This window comes from Aotus nancymaae, unplaced genomic scaffold (genome assembly GCF_030222135.1).
Source record: "Aotus nancymaae isolate 86718 unplaced genomic scaffold, 86718_ANA_hifiasm-v0.15.2.pri h1tg000076l, whole genome shotgun sequence".
Lineage (NCBI taxonomy): Eukaryota > Metazoa > Chordata > Mammalia > Primates > Aotidae > Aotus > Aotus nancymaae.
This window is the reverse complement of record NW_026988491.1, coordinates 12,369,694-12,389,032: the sequence shown is the minus strand read 5'-3', so window position 1 is coordinate 12,389,032 and position 19,339 is coordinate 12,369,694. Positions and strand designations below refer to the sequence as shown.

General features: G+C 44.9%; 1 protein-coding gene across 3 annotated transcripts in view; it reads right to left on the bottom strand.

Annotated features, from left to right (window-relative positions):
* Nucleotides 1-296: 296 nt before the first annotated feature.
* Nucleotides 297-19,339, bottom strand: part of EIF3L (eukaryotic translation initiation factor 3 subunit L) — a 33,109-nt gene continuing 14,066 nt past the window's right edge. For all 3 annotated transcript variants that reach the window (XM_021668738.2, XM_064368025.1, XM_064368026.1), the window contains 6 exons: nucleotides 15,988-16,159; nucleotides 12,064-12,218; nucleotides 10,399-10,569; nucleotides 8,975-9,472; nucleotides 2,096-2,176; nucleotides 297-505 (listed from right to left, as the gene is read on the bottom strand). In XM_021668738.2, coding sequence (XP_021524413.2) covers nucleotides 467-505; nucleotides 2,096-2,176; nucleotides 8,975-9,472; nucleotides 10,399-10,569; nucleotides 12,064-12,218; nucleotides 15,988-16,159 — 1,116 coding nt within the window. In that variant the 3' untranslated portion in view covers nucleotides 297-466. The remainder of the gene's footprint in view (nucleotides 506-2,095; nucleotides 2,177-8,974; nucleotides 9,473-10,398; nucleotides 10,570-12,063; nucleotides 12,219-15,987; nucleotides 16,160-19,339) is intronic.

Here is a 19,339-nt window from a genome sequence, read left to right as displayed (position 1 = left end):
TCTCTACTGAAAATAAAAAAATTAGCTGAGTGTGGTGGCACACACCTGCAGCTATTTAGAAGGCTGAGGCAGGAGAATTGCTTGAACTTGGGAGGTGGAGGTTGCAGTGAGCTGAGATCACGTCACTGTACTGCAGCCTGGGAGACAGAGTGAGACTCCATCTCAAAAAAAGAAAAAAAAAAGAATTCAATTGAAACACTAATAACCAAGGCATCCTGAAAGCATCAGGACACATGGGAAACGATGTATTACTGCCACAACCCACAGAGTCTTCCCTATAATAATGAGATGACAAATCTGGCTCCAAAGATCCTTTACTGAGATCCATTTGAAACACTTCGGTCCTAAATTTGTTAACTGAGTTGACAGGCTGATGGCTGATCTAGGTAAAGGTTTCACGGTAGCAAAAACACTTCCTGCCTAAAATATATCAAAACAGGCTCCTGAATGATGTGTGTGAATGTCGTCAGGGTCTCTGTCCCATCTTCTTCAGGGTTCGATTAAGCTAGAAGAGAAAGAAAAGCAAAGTTACATACAAGGATTTCCCCAACCCCTTTCCTACAGTGTGTATGATCACTAGGTCAGATTCCCAGCTGCTCCTCTGAAACCAAGAAAGGCAGTCTCTGATGTGGGTGTCCACTATGTGTGTACAAAGCCATGACATTCATATGGCCCTGCACAGTTCACGCAGATTGTTCTTTTACCTGCCCCTCACACACAACAAACCCATACCCAACACTGCTCTACCCATCTGACAGAAAAAGGATTCAGAGTGGCCAGACTTTTCAAGGTTACTAATTCAGTTAGGGGAAATACCAGAAGCTTTCTCCTTTCACAAGGAACAGGATCCTTGTTAGAAGACAGTCCTAGCCCACCCCCCCGACAGATGTGATCTCAACAGCCAGAAAGTAAAAAGAGCAGCAGGGCTGTCAAGATCCTGCAGGAAGAGCCTGACCTCTGCTGGAGAACTCAAAGCACCAGGACACAGTAGCCCTAGCAATGGCCACAGATACCGACACTCTTACAGTGTTTGTACTGACCCACAAGACCTCTCCTAGGGCAAGGTAAGGAATGCACCAAGTATGTCAAAACAGAGCTTCCTGTCCTCCAGGCTGCAGGAACTAGCCAGACCTGTCTAAGTTGGAAAACAATGCCAAGTGGGGAGGGATGGGCAAGAGCAGGCAGTGAATCCACCCATATTAGGAAATACCAGGGAGGGAGAGGAGAGCTGGCCACCCGCAGAGGGAGATCTTGGAAAGAGATGCTCTGGAGAAGGCTGATGCAGCAGTTCTTACAGGCCCAACCCCATTCCCCAAACCCCAAGCAGCCAGCCAGTCTAGCTTGAAAATTTAAAGGGCCAAACTCAGGCTTGCTTTTGCAGTGGCACCATCTCTGCTCACTGCAACCTCCACCTCCCAGGTTCAAGTGATTCTCCGGCCTCGGTCTCCCACGTAGCTGGAATTACAGGCACAAGCCACCATGCCCAGCTAATTTTTGTATTTTTAGTAGAAACGAGGTTTTACCATGTGACCAGGCTGGTCTTGAACTCCTGATCTCAAGTGATCGGCCTGCCTTGGCCTCCCAAAGTGCTGGGATTAGAGACATGAGCCACTGCGCCCAGCCTCTTTTTCTTTTTGGCAGGGTCTTGCTCTGTTGCCTAGGCTGGAAGGCAGTAGGCTTTCTTAACAACAGAAATGAAAAATTAAAAAAGGCCTGGCATAGTGGCTCATGCCTGTAATCCCAGCACTTTGGGAGGCTGAGGCAGGCTGGATCATCGAGGCCAGGAGTTGGAGACCAGCCTGACCAACATGATAAAACCTGGTCTCTACCAAAAATATAAAAATTAGCTGGATATGGTGGCATGTCCTTCTAATTCCAGGTACCCGGGAGGCTGAGGTGGGAGAATCGCTTGAAGCTGGAGGCAGAGGTTGCAGTGAGCTGAGATCATGCCATTGCACTCCAGCCTGGGTGACAGAGTGAGACTCTGTCTCAAAATAAAGATATAAAAAAATAAAAATAAAAACATGTTAAACTCCCCATTCAGTTCCTAAGCTCTGTCCTGAGCCAACAGCCCCCCTTCTCTCAGATCTCTCACCTCCTCGAATTTGTGGATCTGACGGATGAAGAAATCCCCATAGCGCCTGGCAACCTTGGTGTCGGCGATGTGGATCATATCCTGTAGGGGAAGCACAGTCAGGGAAGAGCAGCCAGATGGAGGAGCAGGGTCATCTAACCCAGGAGCCACCATGGACTTGCAAATGATAATGATGTTGAGTGTTAGATGTAAAGGCGGGAAAAAGACCACTGGAAAAACATCACCAGTTAACAGTAAGTCACTCTTTCTAGAGAGTCTTTCTTTTTTTTGAGATGGAGTTTAGCTCTTGTCGCCCAGACTGGAGTGCAATGGCATGATCTCAGCTCACTGCAACCTCCGCCTCCTGGGTTCAAGTAATTCTGCCTCAGCTTCCCAAGTAGCTGAGATTACATACAGTTCAATAGCATGATCTAGGCTCACTGCAACCTCAGCCTCCTCGGTTCAAGCGATTTTTGTGCCTCAGTCTCCCGAGTAGCTGGGATTATAGGTGCGCACCACCATACCTAGCTAGCTAATTTTTGTATTGTTAGTAGAGACGGGGTTTCACCATGTTGGCCAGGCTGGTCTTGAACGCCTGACCTCAGGTGATCCACCCAAGACCATCCTGGCCAACATGGTGAAACCCCATCTCTATTAAAAATACAAAAGTTAGCCATGCGTGGTGGCGCACGCCCGTCACGCCTGTAGTCCCAGTTACTCAGGAGACTGAGGCAGGTGAATCGCTTGCACCCAGGAGGCAGAGGCTGCAGTGAGCCAAGATAGTACCACTGTGCTCCAGCCTGGGTGACAGTGAGACTCCGTCTCAAAAAAAAAAAAAAAAAAGGCTTGACATGATACTGGCAGAGTTTTAGACAGGGTCTCACTTTGTTACCCAGGCTGGAATGCAGTGGTAAGATCTTAGTTCACTGCAACCTCAAACTCCTGGGCTCAAGCCATCCTCCTGCCTCAGCCTCCTAAGGCAGGAGCTATATGGGACTCACTCCCATAGCTTGGACTACAGGCACACGGTGCCAAGCCTGGCTCAGTTTTCTTTGATTTTTAAAAGCATGATTTAAAACGACATTGGGAAACTTCCACTATCGACGTGTTTTTACTTTGGCAAATCTGTTTGTATCAGGGATAGTTAATTTATGCCAAAACCCAAGTCTTCTAAAGCCATAAAAATGAAATGAGGGTATTTACTTTAAAGCAAGATGAACTTTCAAAAACAAACTACCCAAACTGACCTAGAAATTCCACAACTAGATATATATCTGAAAATTAAAAACATGTGTTCACACAAAAACCTTTAAATGAATATTCACAGCAGCATTACTCATAAGCTGAAAAGTAAAACAAAACAAAACAAAAAACAAAAAAATCCAAATGTCCAACAACAAATGGATACAAAACGTAGTACATTCATACATGAGATATTATTCAGCTATAAAAGGAATGTACTGATACACGCTATAACATGAATGAAACTCGAAGACATGCTCAGTGAAAGAACCCAAACACAAAAGTCCATACATTACATGATTCCATTTATCTGAAATGTCAAATTGAAAAGAGACCAAAAGCAGATTAAGTGGTTTGCCAGGGGACGGCAGAAAGGCGGAACTGGGGACTGCCAGTGACTGCTAATGGGTAGGGAGTTTCTTTTTGTGGGGATAGAAATGGTCTGGAATTAGTGGAGTTGGTTGTAAAACACTGTGAACATACTCACTGCAACCTCCGCCTCCTAGCTTCAAGCAATTCTCCTGCCTCAGCTTGCCAACTAGCTAAGATTACAGTTCAATGGTATGATCTAGGCTTACTGCAATCTCAGCCTCCTGGGTTCAAGCGATTTTCGTGCCTCAGTCTCCCAAAGTAGCTGGGATTACAGGTGTGCACCATTGAATTGTTGATTCATTTTTTCTTTTTTTACCTAGTGTCTATATCTAAGGATTCTGAACATTCAATCTATTTACTGAGACAGGGTCTCACTCTGCCATCCAGGCTGGAGTATAGTTGTGTGATCTTGGCTCACTGCAAACCTCTGCCTCCCAGGCTAAAGCGATTCTCGTGTCTCAGCCTCCCACGTAGCTGGGATTACACTCAGCTAGTTTGTGTATTTTTAGTACAGATGGGGTTTTAGCATGTTAGCCAGGCTGGTCTTAAACTCCAGGTCTCAAGTGATCCACTAGCCTTGGCCATCCAAAGTACTGGGATTACAGGTGTGAAGTATCACACCTGGCAAACTGCACACTTTAAAATGGTGACATTTATATCACGCAAATTGTATGTCCAAATTACAGGCTTTTTTTCGGGGGAGGGGCAGATACAGTCTTACTCTGTTGCCCAGGCTGGAGTGCTGTGGCGTGATCTTGGCTCACCGCACCTTCTGCTTTCTGGGTTCAAGCAATTCTCGTGCCTCAGCCTCCTAAGTAGCTGGGATTACAGGCACACACCACCGTGCCTAGCTAATTTTTTTTTGTATTTTTAGTAGAGACAGGGTTTCACCATGTTGGACAGGCAGGTCTCGAACTCCTGACCTCTGGTTATCCACCCGCCTTGGCCTCTCAAAGTGCTGGGATTATAGGCGTGAGCCAAGCCTCCCAGCCCAAAACTGTGTTATTTTTCAAAACTGCTCAAAAAGTGCTATTTCCAACAATATGTTTAGACCAAAATGCTTCTTCTCTTTTTTAAAAAAAAATCGAGACAGGGTCTAGCTATGTTGCCCAGGCTGGTTCTGAACTCCTGGGCTCAAGCAATTCTCCTGCCTTGTCCTTCCAAAGTGTTGGGATTACAGATATGAGCCACTACACCTGGCCCAAAATGCTTTCAAAAACAACTAAAAATTCAAGATATTAGAAAAAAAAAATTCCTTATAGCATCAAAGAGCTGACAAAATAGTAGCCGAACATTTTTTGGGGAAAAAAAAAAACATTCCCAGCAAAGCACAGAAGCTCCCCTCTGCCCTACGGACATTTGTTCATCTTAGAAAACTTGGGCTGAGGGTACAAACCAAGGCCAGGGCAGTCTAACAGAAGATCCTCTTTATCATGCTGGGACCCCAAAGGACTTCATCCTCAAGCTCAATGCAAGCCAGAAGTGACATGCCATCTCTTTCCTCTCCACGCAAAGGCTGCCTAGTGGGAAGGGGGTATAAAAGAGACCCAGCCCAGAGAACTTAGAAACACAGGGTAACTCTTCTGATAATCTGCAGCTGGGGCTGTCCCCTGGTTGGTCCAGGGGACCTCAGGCTATGAACTCAGTTCATGGTAGTCCCAGACAATACTATCCCCAAGTACCTTGAAGAGGTTCGAAAGCAAATCCTCTCTAGAGGAATAAATGTTCATCATAGGCCTCAAGGAATGCCAACAGTTTTTCAAGAACCATGAGCCATAACCAAGCATATAAGGAAACATCACACCATGAGTAAAAAAGATATAGGAAGCAAAAAACAGACATGGCTAGAGATGTAATGGGCAAGATGATCAATGGAAAGAAATTATCCAGAACACAGGAGATAAATGGAATGTGTGGAAGAAGGGTGTTAGAGACATAGAGGGCCGGGTGTGGTGGCTCACACCTGTAATCTAAGAAGTTCAAGACCAGCCTGAGCAACACCGTATGACTCCGAAAACAAAACAAAACAAGCAAGATTGTCTCTACAAAAACAAAAAACATTAAAAAAAAAATTAGCCAGGCATGGTGGCACATGCCTGTAGTCCTAGCTACTGGGGAGGCTGAGGCAGGAGGATCACTTGAGCCTGAGAGTTCAAGGCTGCAGTGAACTATGACTGGTCCACTGCACTCCACCCTGGGTGACAGAGTAAGAACCTCTTTTTTTTTTTTTCTTTTTTTTCAGATTGTCATTTAGCAATGGTATATGGAAAGAGCCTCTTTAAAAAACAAAACAACATGGACAACAGATTGAGGTTTAACATACATTAAGTCCTTATCAGGGTTCTAAACATGCCTGAGCAGAACGTTTTCTTCACTCATGAGTCTACATACTTGGAGAAACAAAAAGGGAGGTGATATCTCACAGAAAAAAAAGATTCTAGGCTAAGACTAAAAATATCACTAGAAAATAAAACGATTCTTTTAAAAACCTCCTCAGGGGCTGGGCGCGGTGGCTCACGCCTGTAATCCCAGCACTTTGAGAGGCCGAGGCGGGTGGATCATGAGGTCAAGAGATCGAGACCATCCTGGTCAACATGGTGAAACCCCGTCTCTACTAAAAATACAAAAAATTAGCTGGGCATGGTGGCACGTGTCTGTAATCCCAGCTACTCAGGAGGCTGAGGCAGGAGAATTGCCTGAACCCAGGAGGCGGAGGTTGCGGTGAGCCGAGATCACGCCATTGCACTCCAGCCTGGGTAACAAGAGCGAAACTCCATTTCAAAAAAAAAAAAACCTCCTCAGTGCCTGTAATCCCAGCTAATTGGGAGGCTGAGGCAGGAGGATCACTTAAACCCAGGAGGTGGGAGCTGCAGTAAGCCAAGATCCCACCACTGCACCCCCGCCTGGGCGACACAGTGAGACCCTGTCTCTAAATAAATAAAAACAAAAACTCATCAGGACTTAAAATGTCCAGCTCAAACTTAAAAATCACCAGTGAAAACTAACACCGTTCTTCAAGCCACCTCTCCTCCTGAGAGGAAGCCGCTGCTACGTTGCTCGTGTACCCTTCCGGAAAGAACTTGATGCATATATAAATGTATTACTAGCCACTCTGTAAAACCTTGCTTGTAATTTTTGAAATAGACAAACCACCCAAATGTCAATCAACAGGAGAATGGATAAACTACAGTACAATAACAACAGCAGATGCTGGACTATCACAGAATAAACATGAAGGTATCACTGCTACACAGAGTAACAATGAATGGTGACTCACTCAATTATCACGTCGGACAAAAGAAGCCAGACATAAAGAGAACATACTGTGTAATTCCATTATATAAAGTTCAAACAGGGAGCTCTAACCCAAGGTGTTAGACATCAGGACAGGACAGGACAGGAGAGGCGCAGTGGCTCTTGCCTGTAATCCCAGCGCTTTGGGAGGCCAAGGTAGGAGGATCGCTTGAAGCCTGGGTAACAAAATGAGACCCTGTATCTATAAAATATAAACTTAAAATTGGCTGGAACAGTGGTGCTCAAGACCAGACTGGGCAACATAGCAAAACCCCATCTCTACTAAAAATACGAAAAAATTAGCCAGTCGTGTTGATATGCGCCTGTAATCCCAGCTACCTGGGAAGCTGAGGTGGGAGAATCACCTGAAAACAAAAAGGGAGGTGGTATTTCACACACACCTACAAATATTCTAGGCTAAGTCTAAAAAACTCACATAAGAAAATGATTCTTTTAAAAACCTTATCAGTGCCTGTAGTTCCAGCTAGCTGGGAGGCTAAGGCAGGAGGAGATCGCTTAAACCCAAGAGGATTTGAGCAGCTTTGAATTCCCAGGCTCAACCTGACACTGTATTTTCTGTATCTTTTGTTTAGATTCTCCAAGAAGTTGAGGCTGCAGTGAACTGAGATGGCAACACTGCACCACAGCCTGGGCAACCAGAGTAAGACCTTGTCTTAAAAAAAAGAAGAAGAAGAAGAAGAAAAAAAAAAGAAAAAAAAAAAGAAAAAAGCTTAGTGCCGTGGCAGTATGGCGAATGAGAGTTATGTGAGGTGTGATTATTGCTAACTAAAAATTAAAAAATGAAAAAGAAGCCAGGACAATGGCTTCCCACTTGTAAAGTACTCCAACAGTCTACAAAGCACCATCCCCCTTTCTCCAACCTCATCTACACTGCCTCCTTCCTCAGGCCACTCGGGAATACTACAGCTGTCCCTTAAACTTACTGACCTCACTCCTCTTCAGGGCCTTTGCTCTAACTGTCCCTCTGCCTGGAAGGCTCTTCCCCCACATATTTAGTGAGCTATTTTTTTTTCTTTGAGATGGAGTCTTGCTCTGTTGCCAGGCTAGAGTGCAGTGGCATGATCTTGGCTCACCACAACCTCTGCCTCCCAGGTTAAAGCAATTCTCCTGCCTCAGCCTCTCCAGTAGCTGGGACTACAGGTGTGTGCCATTCCACCCAGCTAACTTTTGTATTTTTAGTAGAGACAGGATTTCAACATGTTGGCCAGGATGGTCTTAATCTCTTGACCTCATGATCTGCCCACCTCAGCCTCCCAAAGTGCTGGGATTACAGGCGTGAGCCACTGTACCCGGCCTTTGGTGAGCTATTAAGAACTCTCTCCACGAGTTGGATGGCTTTAAGTCAGGAGTTTGAGACTAGCCTGGCCAGCATGGCAAAATTCCATCTGTACTAAAAATAGAAAGCCAGGCATGGTGGCAGACGCTTATAATCCCAGATACTCAGGAGGCTGAGGCAGGAGAATCACTTCAACCTGGGAGGTAGAGGTTATAGTGAGCCGAGATCACACCACAGCACTCTAGCCTGTGCAACAGAGCAAAACTCTGCAAAACAAAACAAAAAAACCCTCAAGAAACAGAACTCCCTCACTTCCTTGAAGTCTTAGCTTACACTTCACTTTCTCTACATATTTTTGCTTAATTATAACATCTACTGTTTATCTTTTTTTTTTTTTTTTTTTGGTAAATAGAGACAAGCTCTTACTATGTTGCCCAGGCTGGTCTCAAGCTCCTGGGCTCAAGTGATCCTCCCGCCTTGGCCTCCCCTAAAGTACTAGTTATTAACAGGCATGAGCCACTGCGCCTGGCCAATCTCCTGCGTTTTCTTCTTCTTCTTTTTTTAATAGTAGAATGGCAGCACCACAGGGGCAGGAATCTTTGATTTTGTTCCCCGATGTATTTCACATGCCCAGAATAGTGAATGAAAGATACCGAACACTTAATACGAGATGCAAATCGAGAGGACAGGCATACCTTATCAATGTAGAAGTCAACCTCTGAGGCTGACTGAAATTCACCATCCAGGGCTGAGATACCGCTGGTCCATACTAGGTTCTTCATCTTGTGTTTGAATACAAGAAGCTGGATCCGGAACTCCTGCTCTGTGAGATCCAGGAAGCCAGCCAGCTTGGCCACAGGCATGGTGGTATAGAGCTTAAGGAAGCTGCGGATGGTTGAAAGCTGGGCCTGCTGCTGTACTTCATCGGCAAACACCTTCAGCTGCTGCAGGAAGGGCTCCTTATGGTAGTTGGGGTGCACATTATCATAGTTGGGCACTACTGGCGACAGAAACTTGGGGCAGGAGTAACTGAAAAGTTCTTCATAGACTTGTGGGTCACCTTTCTGCATGCGCAGCATCTTGTCCCCGTATTTCTCCCGCAGTTGGAGGTGAATGCTCTCATCAATACGCATGGGGTACATGGTGAGGGCAATGGCCAGCAGCGCGTGCATCTGCTCATTCTGCTTGTTAATCTGGGGATGAAGTGGAGAGTGGTACTGGGTCAAGTGAGATGGACTTCCTGAGGTCCCCAACGCCAATGTGGCCTCACCAGCCTCTGCAAAGATCTTTGATTTACTCAGCTGTCTCTTACCAGTCACTAAACTTCCCCAACATCTCTTCCAGTCCTACTTCTAGATCTACTGAACTTCCATCCTAGCTCCAAATCCTCCTTAGCCATCTTCTGGATTCCTTACTGGTACCTCTTAGTCTCTCCAGTTTGCCCCACACATCACTACCAGGTCAATCCTTTTACACCAGTCAGGATCAAGTTACCCAAAATGTTTGATGCAACCTTGATGCCGACATGTGCATGTGCCACGCAACAACGTTTTAGTCAACCACGGGCCAAGGGCCACATATAGGATGGTGACCCTACAAGATCATAATACCGTATTTTTACTGTATCTTTTCTGTTTACATACACAAATACCACAAATACAAGTCCCAGCTACTCAGGAGGCTGAGGCTGGATAATCACTTGAACCCAGGAGGTGGAGGTTGCAGTGAGCTGAGATCACATCACTGTGCTCCAGCCTGGGCAACAGAAAGAGAATTAGTCTCAAAAATATATGTATCACTTTGGAAAAAAAAAAAAAAAAACAAGAAAAATTATCCGGTGTGGTTGTGTGCAGCTGTAGCCCCAGCTACTTGGAGGGCTGAGGTAGGAGGATCACCTGATCCCAGGAGGTTGAGGCCGAAGTGAGCTGTGACTGCACCACTGCACTCCAGGTGGGTGATCTATTGGTAGGCACAATCGTCTAGAGTGCTCTACAGCCTTCAACTCCTGGCTTAATTAAATTGAAGTATTTTGGATGGACTTTACCAAGAATGGTTGGCATAGATGCCAAGGAGTCAGCTGAGTAGAAAGGCCACTAGTGGCAGGCAGAGTCCCCCTTACCATCTCATACTTATATGTGGTCCTCTGGAACATGCTCTTGGTCCTCTGGATGTAGAGGAGGATGTTGGCAAAGACCCGGATGGCATCCTGGTAGCGACGCATCATCAAATATGCAAATCCAACATAATAGTACGTGGTGACCTGGCACTCTGGAACACGGGAATACATACTCTGCAGAAGATGGAACAAACATCCATGAGTGCCAATTCATCCTGGATAGAACCAGAGGTAGAAACACCAAGAGTTTGCCCTTCAGAGGCCCTGAACTACCCAGAGGAAGCTCTGGAGTCCCAGAGTTTGAGAATGGATCTTCCTATTCACAAATCAAGTTGTATGTTTTGAGGAATCCATTTTCTTTTTTTTTTTTTAAGATCAATCTATCAGAGGAATCCATTTTCTTAGCTGTAACAAGAAGGTTCTGGATCAGGAATCCAAAAAATCTCTTTGAGCTCTAAAATGCTATACATCTCAGTTTTGTTATTTTTCCTTGCTTTTTCAAGTAAGTCCTATAAAGGAATGGACAGGTAAGACAGAAACACATACATGCACAAGAGACAAACACCAAATAATAAGTATCTGTAATATTGTTCTGTGGCTAGGAAGAACACAACAGCTCATCAATGAACATACTATCTTAGAATTAAATCTTTTCTTAATTCTTTTTTTGAGAAGGAGTCTTGCTTTATCACCTAGGCTGCAGTGCAATGGAGCAATCTCAGCTCATTGCAATCTCTGTCTCCTGGGTTCAAGTGATTCTCCTACCTCAGCCTCCTGAGTAGCTGGGATTACAAGTGCCCGCCACCAAGCCCAGCTAGTTTTTTTTGTATTTTTAGTAGAGACAGAGTTTAGCCATGTTGGCCAGGCTGGTCTCGAGCTCCTGACCTCAAGTGATCCACCTGCCTTGGCCTCCCAAAGTGCTGGGATTAAGGGCGTGAGCAGCCACGCCCAGTCTTCCTAATTTGAAGATTAGCAAAATATGAAGAGTAAAAAGCTGCCATTATCATTCCATTTTGAAAACAGAATAAAAAACTGTCATTAACTACCAAAACTGTCCAGGTACAGCTTTTTAACACAGTCATTTGCCCAGTTGTAGTCTCAATTTTTTCTTTTTTTGTTTTGAGACAAAATCTCACTCTGTCGCCCAGGCTGGAGTGCAGTAGCATGATCTCAGCTCACTGCAACCTCCACCTTCCGGGTTCAAGTGATTGTCCTGCCTCAGCCTCCAGAGTCGCTGAGATTACAGGTGCCCGCCACTATGATCAGCTAATTTTTTGTATTTTTAGTAGAGACGGGGTTTCACCATGTTTGACAGGCTGGGCTCAAACACCTGATCTCATGATTCGCCTGCCTCAGCCTCCCAAAGTGCTGGATTACAGGCGAGAGCCACTGTACCTGGCCTAATTTTTGCATTTTTTAGTAGAAACGGAGTTTCACCATGTTGGACAGGCTGGAATCCAGCTCCTGACCTTGTGATCTGCCCGCCTTGGCCTCCCAAAGTATTGGGATTACAGGCTTGAGCCACCATGCCCAGCTTAGTCTCAACTTTCAATGGCCTGAGGGAAGAGTCCTCTCCTCTCCTAGAAATTTGTCCTAAGAGATCAGAGTGGTTCTCTAGAAATAGACATTCTGGCTCTGACAAGAGGGGCCAGAGGCAATAGGCATCACCTTTTTGTTCAGTTCGATGTTCTCCAGCACCTTGATGGCCTGGTAGTAATCTCCTAACAGGGAGTGCAGGCGGAGAAGCCCCACCAGGCTGAAGTAACCAAGCATCTTGTAGAGGGAGTGCCGCCCATACTCCCCAGCCACACTCTCGGGGTCACCTGAAAGAGACAGGACACCGTGAATACTCTGGTGGGAGGAAGGTAAAGGAAGGCAGACCTGACCTATGAATGTTACTCAGCAGACATCTCACCTGCTGCCAACCTTGAAAGCTTCCCTCAGTTGGGAATAACTTCAAAGAAATTCCAAAAAACAGCAAAACCAACCTTATGCTAATCTTAAATTTACCAAAAGTTGCCTTCAGGGTGGCAGTTCATTTTGCTTTTTATTTTTTTGGTCCCAACACATGAGAAGGCCCCTCTCATCAGTAACATATACCCACCAAGACCCCTCCCTTCAGGAGTACACAAGGTCAAAGCTATTTTCCTAACAATACTAAGATGCTATTTGCCCTTCCCACTGAGCTGACATTTGCATGATGTAAATACTATGCTGGGTAAAATTACTTTCAACTTAAGCATAAATCAGACAGTGACACCAAATTGTACCAGTAGTCATTATATTGTTCCTTGCTATGCACTGGCACTACAAGAACTAGTCCTTAGCCAGGTATGGTGGCTTGCACCTGTAATCCCAACTACTTGGGAGGCTGAGGTGGGAGGGTGTAGCCCAGGTACCATATCTGAAAAACCAGAGTTTGTATTTTTTGGAGACAGAGAGCTATAAAAGTGCTATTGCATTCTGGTCTGGGTGACAGAGAGAGACCCTGTCCAAAAAAAAGATAAAAATCCTTTTTCCATGGAGTACCATTTTTACTTGAAAGAACAACTGATACACAGCTGAGCACAGTTCACACCTGTAATCCCAGCATTTTGGGAAGTCGAGGCTGGTGGATCACTTGAGGTCAGGAGTTTGAGACCAGCCTGGTCAACATGGTGAAGCCCCGTCTCTACTAAAAATACGAAAATTAGCCAGGTGTGGTGGCACACGCCAATAGTCCCAGCTACTGAAGAGGATAAGGCAGGAGAATCGCTTGAACCCGGGAAGCAGATGTTGCAGTGAGCAGAGATTGTGCCACTGCACCACTCAAGCCTGAGCAAGACTCCATCTCAAAAAAAAAGACAACCGATACAAACTCTGGTTATTCTGATATGGTTTTCTGGCAGACATTTTCACAAAAATCAAAAATGAAGTAAACTTGTCACACCTCAATGAAAAGAACTGACGGTGTTTGCTAACAATAAAAAAATTCAAAGGTTGGGCACAGTGGCTCACACCTATAATCCCATGAGTTCGAGATCGGCCTGGGAAACAAAGTGAGAACTTGTTTCTACTTAAAAAAAAAAAAATCAGCCAGGTATGGTGGTGCACACCTGTGGTCCACACTTCGGCCTGGATGACAGAGTAAGACCTCATCTAAAAATAAAAATTCAAGCTTTTAAGCAAAAATGGAATTTTGTAAAACTCTTATCTGCCACTACAAGCTCTATAGCTTATGAATAAATGTTCAGCTGATACCAGTGGCCAAAGTAACAAATGTGACTTTTTAAAAAGATGTAATAAAATGTGTCAACATTTGGAAAATCTCTGTAACTCAGTGATCCAATATATTTTTTAAAAATCACAGATGGTCAGGCCTGGTGACTCAAACCTGTAATCCCAGCACTTTGGGAGGTTGTGGCAGTCAGATCACTTGAGCACAGGACTTCGAGACCAGCCTGGCCAACATGTGAAACCTTGTCTCTACTAAAAATATAAAAATCAGCCAGGCGTGGTTATGCATGCCTATAATCCCAGCTACCTGGGAGGATGAGGCAGTGACACCAAATTGTCAAGAATCACCTGAGCCCAGGAGATGGAGGTTGCAGTGAGCTGAGATCATGCCACTGCACTCTGCCTGGATGAAAGAGCAGACTCTGTCTCAGAGGAAGGAAAAAACCTCACACATGGACGACGTGGATGTAAGAAACTCATTCAAATTACAAGAGTAATAACGTTAATATAACAAAGGAAAGCCGGGCAGGGTGGCTCACGCCTGTAATCCCAGTACTTTGGGAAGCAGAGGGGGCAGATCACGAGGTCAAAAGATGGAGACCATACTGAACCAACATGGTGAAACCCTGTCTCTGCTGAAAAAATACAAAAATTAGCTAGGAGTGGTGGCGTGTGCCTATATTCCCAGTTACTCGGGAAGCTGAGGCAGGAGAATCACTTAAACCCAGGAAGTGGAGATTGCAGTGAGCAGAGATCGTGCCACTGCACTCCAGCCTGGTGACAGAGTGAGACTCCATCTCAAATATATATACATATATGTATACATAACAAAGAAAAAGTTCACTAACACAATTTCAGATTCCTCACTGCACCTAATCTGTATGAAACTACCACTGGTTATTTCAAAGTAGTACAGGGTGAGTATTCTTCTATAAATGCTTGTGACCAGAAGCCTTTTGGATTTTACATTTTGTTAATACCTGCATATGCCTACTGAGATATCTTTTTTTTTTTTTTTTGAGACAGAGTCTTGCTCTGTCACCCAGGCTGCAGTGTAGTGGTGCGATCGGCTCACTGCAACCTCCGCCTCCTGGGTTCAAACTATTCTCCTGCCTCAGCCTCTCAAGTAGCTGGGATTACAGGCGCCTGCCACCACACCCAGCTAATTTTTTGTATTTTTAGTAAAGATGGGGTTTCACCATGTTGGTCAGGCTAGTCTTGGAACTCCTGAACTCAGGTGATACGCCTGCCTCAGCCTCCAAAGTGTTGGGATTACAGGCATGAGCTGCAGTGTCTGGCCCAGATTTTCTTTCTGTGCTTCAAACCAAAGTGTACACCGCAACAGACTGAATGCAGAAGCAGACATGAGAGGCCAGGTATTTTGCATGCCAGACACAGAGAGATCTACAAAAATGTCACTCTTTACAGAAAAAAAATTTTTTTGAGACAAAGTCTTGGTATTGTCCTGGGTTGGAGTGCAATGGTGCAATCTTGGTTAACTGCGACCTCCACCTCCCAGGTTCCAGGAATTCTTCCTCAGCCTCCCAAGCAGCTGGAATTATAGGCACGAGCCACCACACCTGGCTAATTTTTATATTTTTTAGTAGAGACAGGGTTTTGCCATGTTGGCCAGGCTGGTCTTGAACTCCTGACCTTGTCATCCGCCTTTCTCAGACTCCCAAAGTCCTGATATTACAGGCATGAGCCAGCATGACTGGCTGAAAAAAATTTTTTTTTTTTTGAGATGGAGTCTTGTTCCGTTGCCAGGCTGGAGTGCAGTGGCACAATCTCGGCTAACTGCAACCTCCACCTCCCCGGTTTCAAGCGATTCTCCTGCCTCAGCCTCCTGAGTAGCTGGGATTACAAACACATGCCGCCACGCCTGGCTAATTTTTGTATTTTTAGTAGAGACGGGGTTTTACCATGTTGGCCAGGATGGTCTCAAACTCCTGACCTTATGATCCTCCCGCCTCAGACTCCCAAAGTGCTGGGATTACAGGCATGAGCCAAATTTTTTTTTTTTAAATAAAGATACATTTTGGGGTTCTCAATATTTTAACAGGGTAAAATGAGCTCTGACACCAACACGTGTGAGAAGTGCTTATCTAAACAAAAGCACTGGAGACACAGTAGAAGTGTTTACGAATGCAAATCTCAATGTGCTGGTTCAGTTTGTTGGCCAACAGACTCCCAAGCCCCACAGCCCCCAGCACGAACACTCTGCTATTGTTTGTACTCAAGCACCTACGAAGAGTCAACAGCCTGCTGCCTAAGACATGGTGACTCATCTGCTCTACTTGCAGTATCTATTCCTTTTGAACAGATGGCAAGCAGCTGGAAATTCACAGGTTGCGGCCGTTGGCCTGCTGTACTCACCTCCGCTTGTATATACCTCCAACTGTCGGTTGATGTTGGATTTATCTACTAGGGAATGAAGGACATTGAGGACACTGTGAACATTCCAGATTTTGGGATTGGAACGAAGGAAGTCAATCTCCTCCTCTGACTTCTTGGCAGTCTTGCAGCGGTACTGACTGAATGACTGAAACTGTGAGGTAGAAAGGAAACATGCAGTAGTGGTATGAGCCCAAAGTGATCGTCCACGTGCACAATGCTGAAAATGAGGCAATGCTCTGGCTCTGGACAGGAAGAGGTGAGGGTGAGACAACCACTTCTCATTCTAAACAGAAGTTGCTAATTTTATGACAGAAAAACAAGCTGGGCACGGTGGCTCATGCCTGTAATCCCAGCACTTTGGGAGGCTGAGGTGGGTGGATCACCTCAGGTTGGGAGTTTGAGACCAGCATGACCAACATGGAGAAACCCTGTCTCTACTAAAAATACAAAAAATTAGCTGGGCATGGTGGTGCATGCCTGTAATCCCAGCTACTTGGGAGGCTGAGGCAGGAGGATTGCTTGAACCCAAGAGGTGGAGGTTGCAGTGAGCCAAGATCATGCCACTGCACTCCAGACTGGACAACAAGAGCAAAACTCCATCTAAAAAGAAAAAAAAAACAAAAAGAAAAAAATATATATATATATGCCAGGGGTGGTGGCTCAAGCCTGTAATCTCAGTACTTTGGGAGGCCGAGGTGGGCGGATCACGAGGTCAAGAGATCGAGACCATCCTGGCCAACATGGTGAAACCCCGTCTATACTAAAAAATACAAAAATTAGCTGGGCCTGGTGGCGCTTGCCTATAGTCCCAGCTACTCAGGAGGGTGAGGCAGGAGAATCACTTGAACCCAGGAGTCAGAGGCTGCAGTGACCCAAGATCACACTACTGCGCTCTGGCCTGGCGACAGAGCAAGACTCCATCTCAAAAAAAATTAAAAAATAAAAATAAAATAAAAAGTATCCTTCAATCAACAATTCTACTTCTAGGTAGTGATTCCTAAAAATATGCCTATGTATAATACATATGGATATTCATTGATTCACTGCCTGTAATTGTGGAAACTGACAAATCAAATGTTCATCATCAGAGGCATTGTACATCCATATCATGCATACTGCAGCAAAAGAACAAGGTAGGTCTATGAAAACATGGTTTAAGTGTTAACAAGTCACAGCAAATGGCACAATAAAGCATGTAACCATTTTTGAAATGATCTCTCTTTATATAGTCACGTTTATGTAAATACCTGAGAAACATAAGGTGCCTTTCCTTGCAGACAGTAATTGACACCTCTGCAAACACAAGGCAGGCAGGCATTTTCATTTTATCTATAGTTTGAACAAAAAAAAAAGAGAGTGGCGAGGAAGAGCCACTTGCCCCATGTGGCATCTACCCGGCCAGGAGGAAACACACCAGGCGCTCACTGACCCTCACTGGACTGTCTTTGTTAGAAACAGAAAGCACCATAAGCCCCTTAACGAGAACACTGGTTAAGCCCAGGGAATTAGGATTATCTTAAGAGGGATGGAAGAAAATCAGCACAGATGATCCTTCTTCACTTGCTCTAAGTCAAAAGGACTGCTATTCATCTAGAAGTATTCCAAATAAGAGGATGATACAAGCCAACGAGCCAGAGGACAAACAAGGCCAGTGCGGTTTGTAGCTTTTGCTGTGAAAGGCACTGAAGCCTAGTCTCGCACAGGAAACCTCTTTCTCAGGAGCACTATGAAGGTTTCTCAGCTCACCATTCATGATGTTTCAACACTTTGTATACACGAACTCCCTGGTTCATGGAGTTCCAATAACATTTTTATTAAGACACCAATTTACCCTGAATTAACCAGTTAGATTAAGACAGAGCACAAAGCAGGAAAGGATTATATTTTGTCAAATATTTTATGTTTTGTAGTCTCTATTTCTCAAACTCTGGCCTGAAGCAATTCTCCTGTCTTGGCCCCCCAAAATGCTGGGATTACAGTTGTGAGCAACCTTGTAGTCTGTATTTTTAAATAGGACTGGGCTAAATAAGATGGAAAAGAATAATGACATTGAACATCACCACAGTGAACAGGCAACATGTATTAATTATTCTGTAACAGGTACTATGCTAAGCACTTTATATGTAGTATCTCATAATGGTCGCAGCAATCCCTGTTTTAGAGATAAGAATACCAGTGCACAGTGTGATTAAGTAACATGCCCCCAATAGAACATGTTACCATTGTAAAAATGGGCCAGTAGGCCAGGTGCGGTGGCTCACCTGAGGTCAGGAGCTCAAGACCAACCTGGCCAACAGGGAAAAACCCTGTCTGTATTAAAAATACAAAAATAAGCCAGAGGTGGTGGTGGGTAATCCCAGCTACTGGGGAGGTTGAGGCAGGAGAATTGCTTGAACCTGGGAGGCACAGGTTGCAGTGAGCCAAGATTATGCCACTGCACTCCAGTATGGGCAACAGAGTAAGACTGGGTCTCAAAAAAAAAAAAAAGCCAGTTAACAGCAAAACCTGAACCTTTACACCCAGGCTACACAACTGCCGTACTTTATTTGCATTTGGCACAGTTCTCAGTCAACCTTTAACAGTAACTCCTGAGATAGGTGATATTCTTGTTTTGATAAAAATATTCTATTGTATTCTGATCAAGCATATACTTAAGTATCCAGCACCACAATCAAGATATAGATTGGGTGCAGTGGCTCACGTCTGTAATCCTAGCACTTTGGGAGGCCGAGGTGGGTAGATCACCAGAGGTCAGGAGTTCAAGACCAGCCTGGCCAACATGGTGAAACTCCATCTTAAAAAAATTAAATTAAATTAAATTAAAAAAAAAAAAGATATAGATTGGGCATGGTGCCTGACTTTGGGAGGCCAAGTCAAGAAGATCACTTGAGGCCAGGAGTTCAAGACCAGCGTAGGCAACACAGCAAGACCCTCATATCTACAATAATAAAAATAGCGAGGAAGGTGGTGCAGGCCTTATAGTGGCAGGTACTCAAGTGGCAGGAAGATCACTTGAGCCCAGGAGTTCCAGGCTGCAGTAAGCTAGGATCGCACCACTGCACTCTAGCCCAAGTGAGAGTGAGACCCTGACTCTTAATTTAAAAAAAAAAAAAAAAGATATACAACATTTCCACTGTGTAGGTGAAGAAAGTGAGGCTGAGAGTTTAAATAGCACATTGCTGTTACTAGCTCTTTACCACTGTTACCAGCAGGTGGCAGCCCTCAGATTAGAATTCACTTCCACCTGGCTGCAAAGCCTGTGAAGCCTGTGTTCTTCCTGCCAGACCACCTAACGAGATCAAGTAAGAGCTCAATCAAAGTCAGGAGCTGA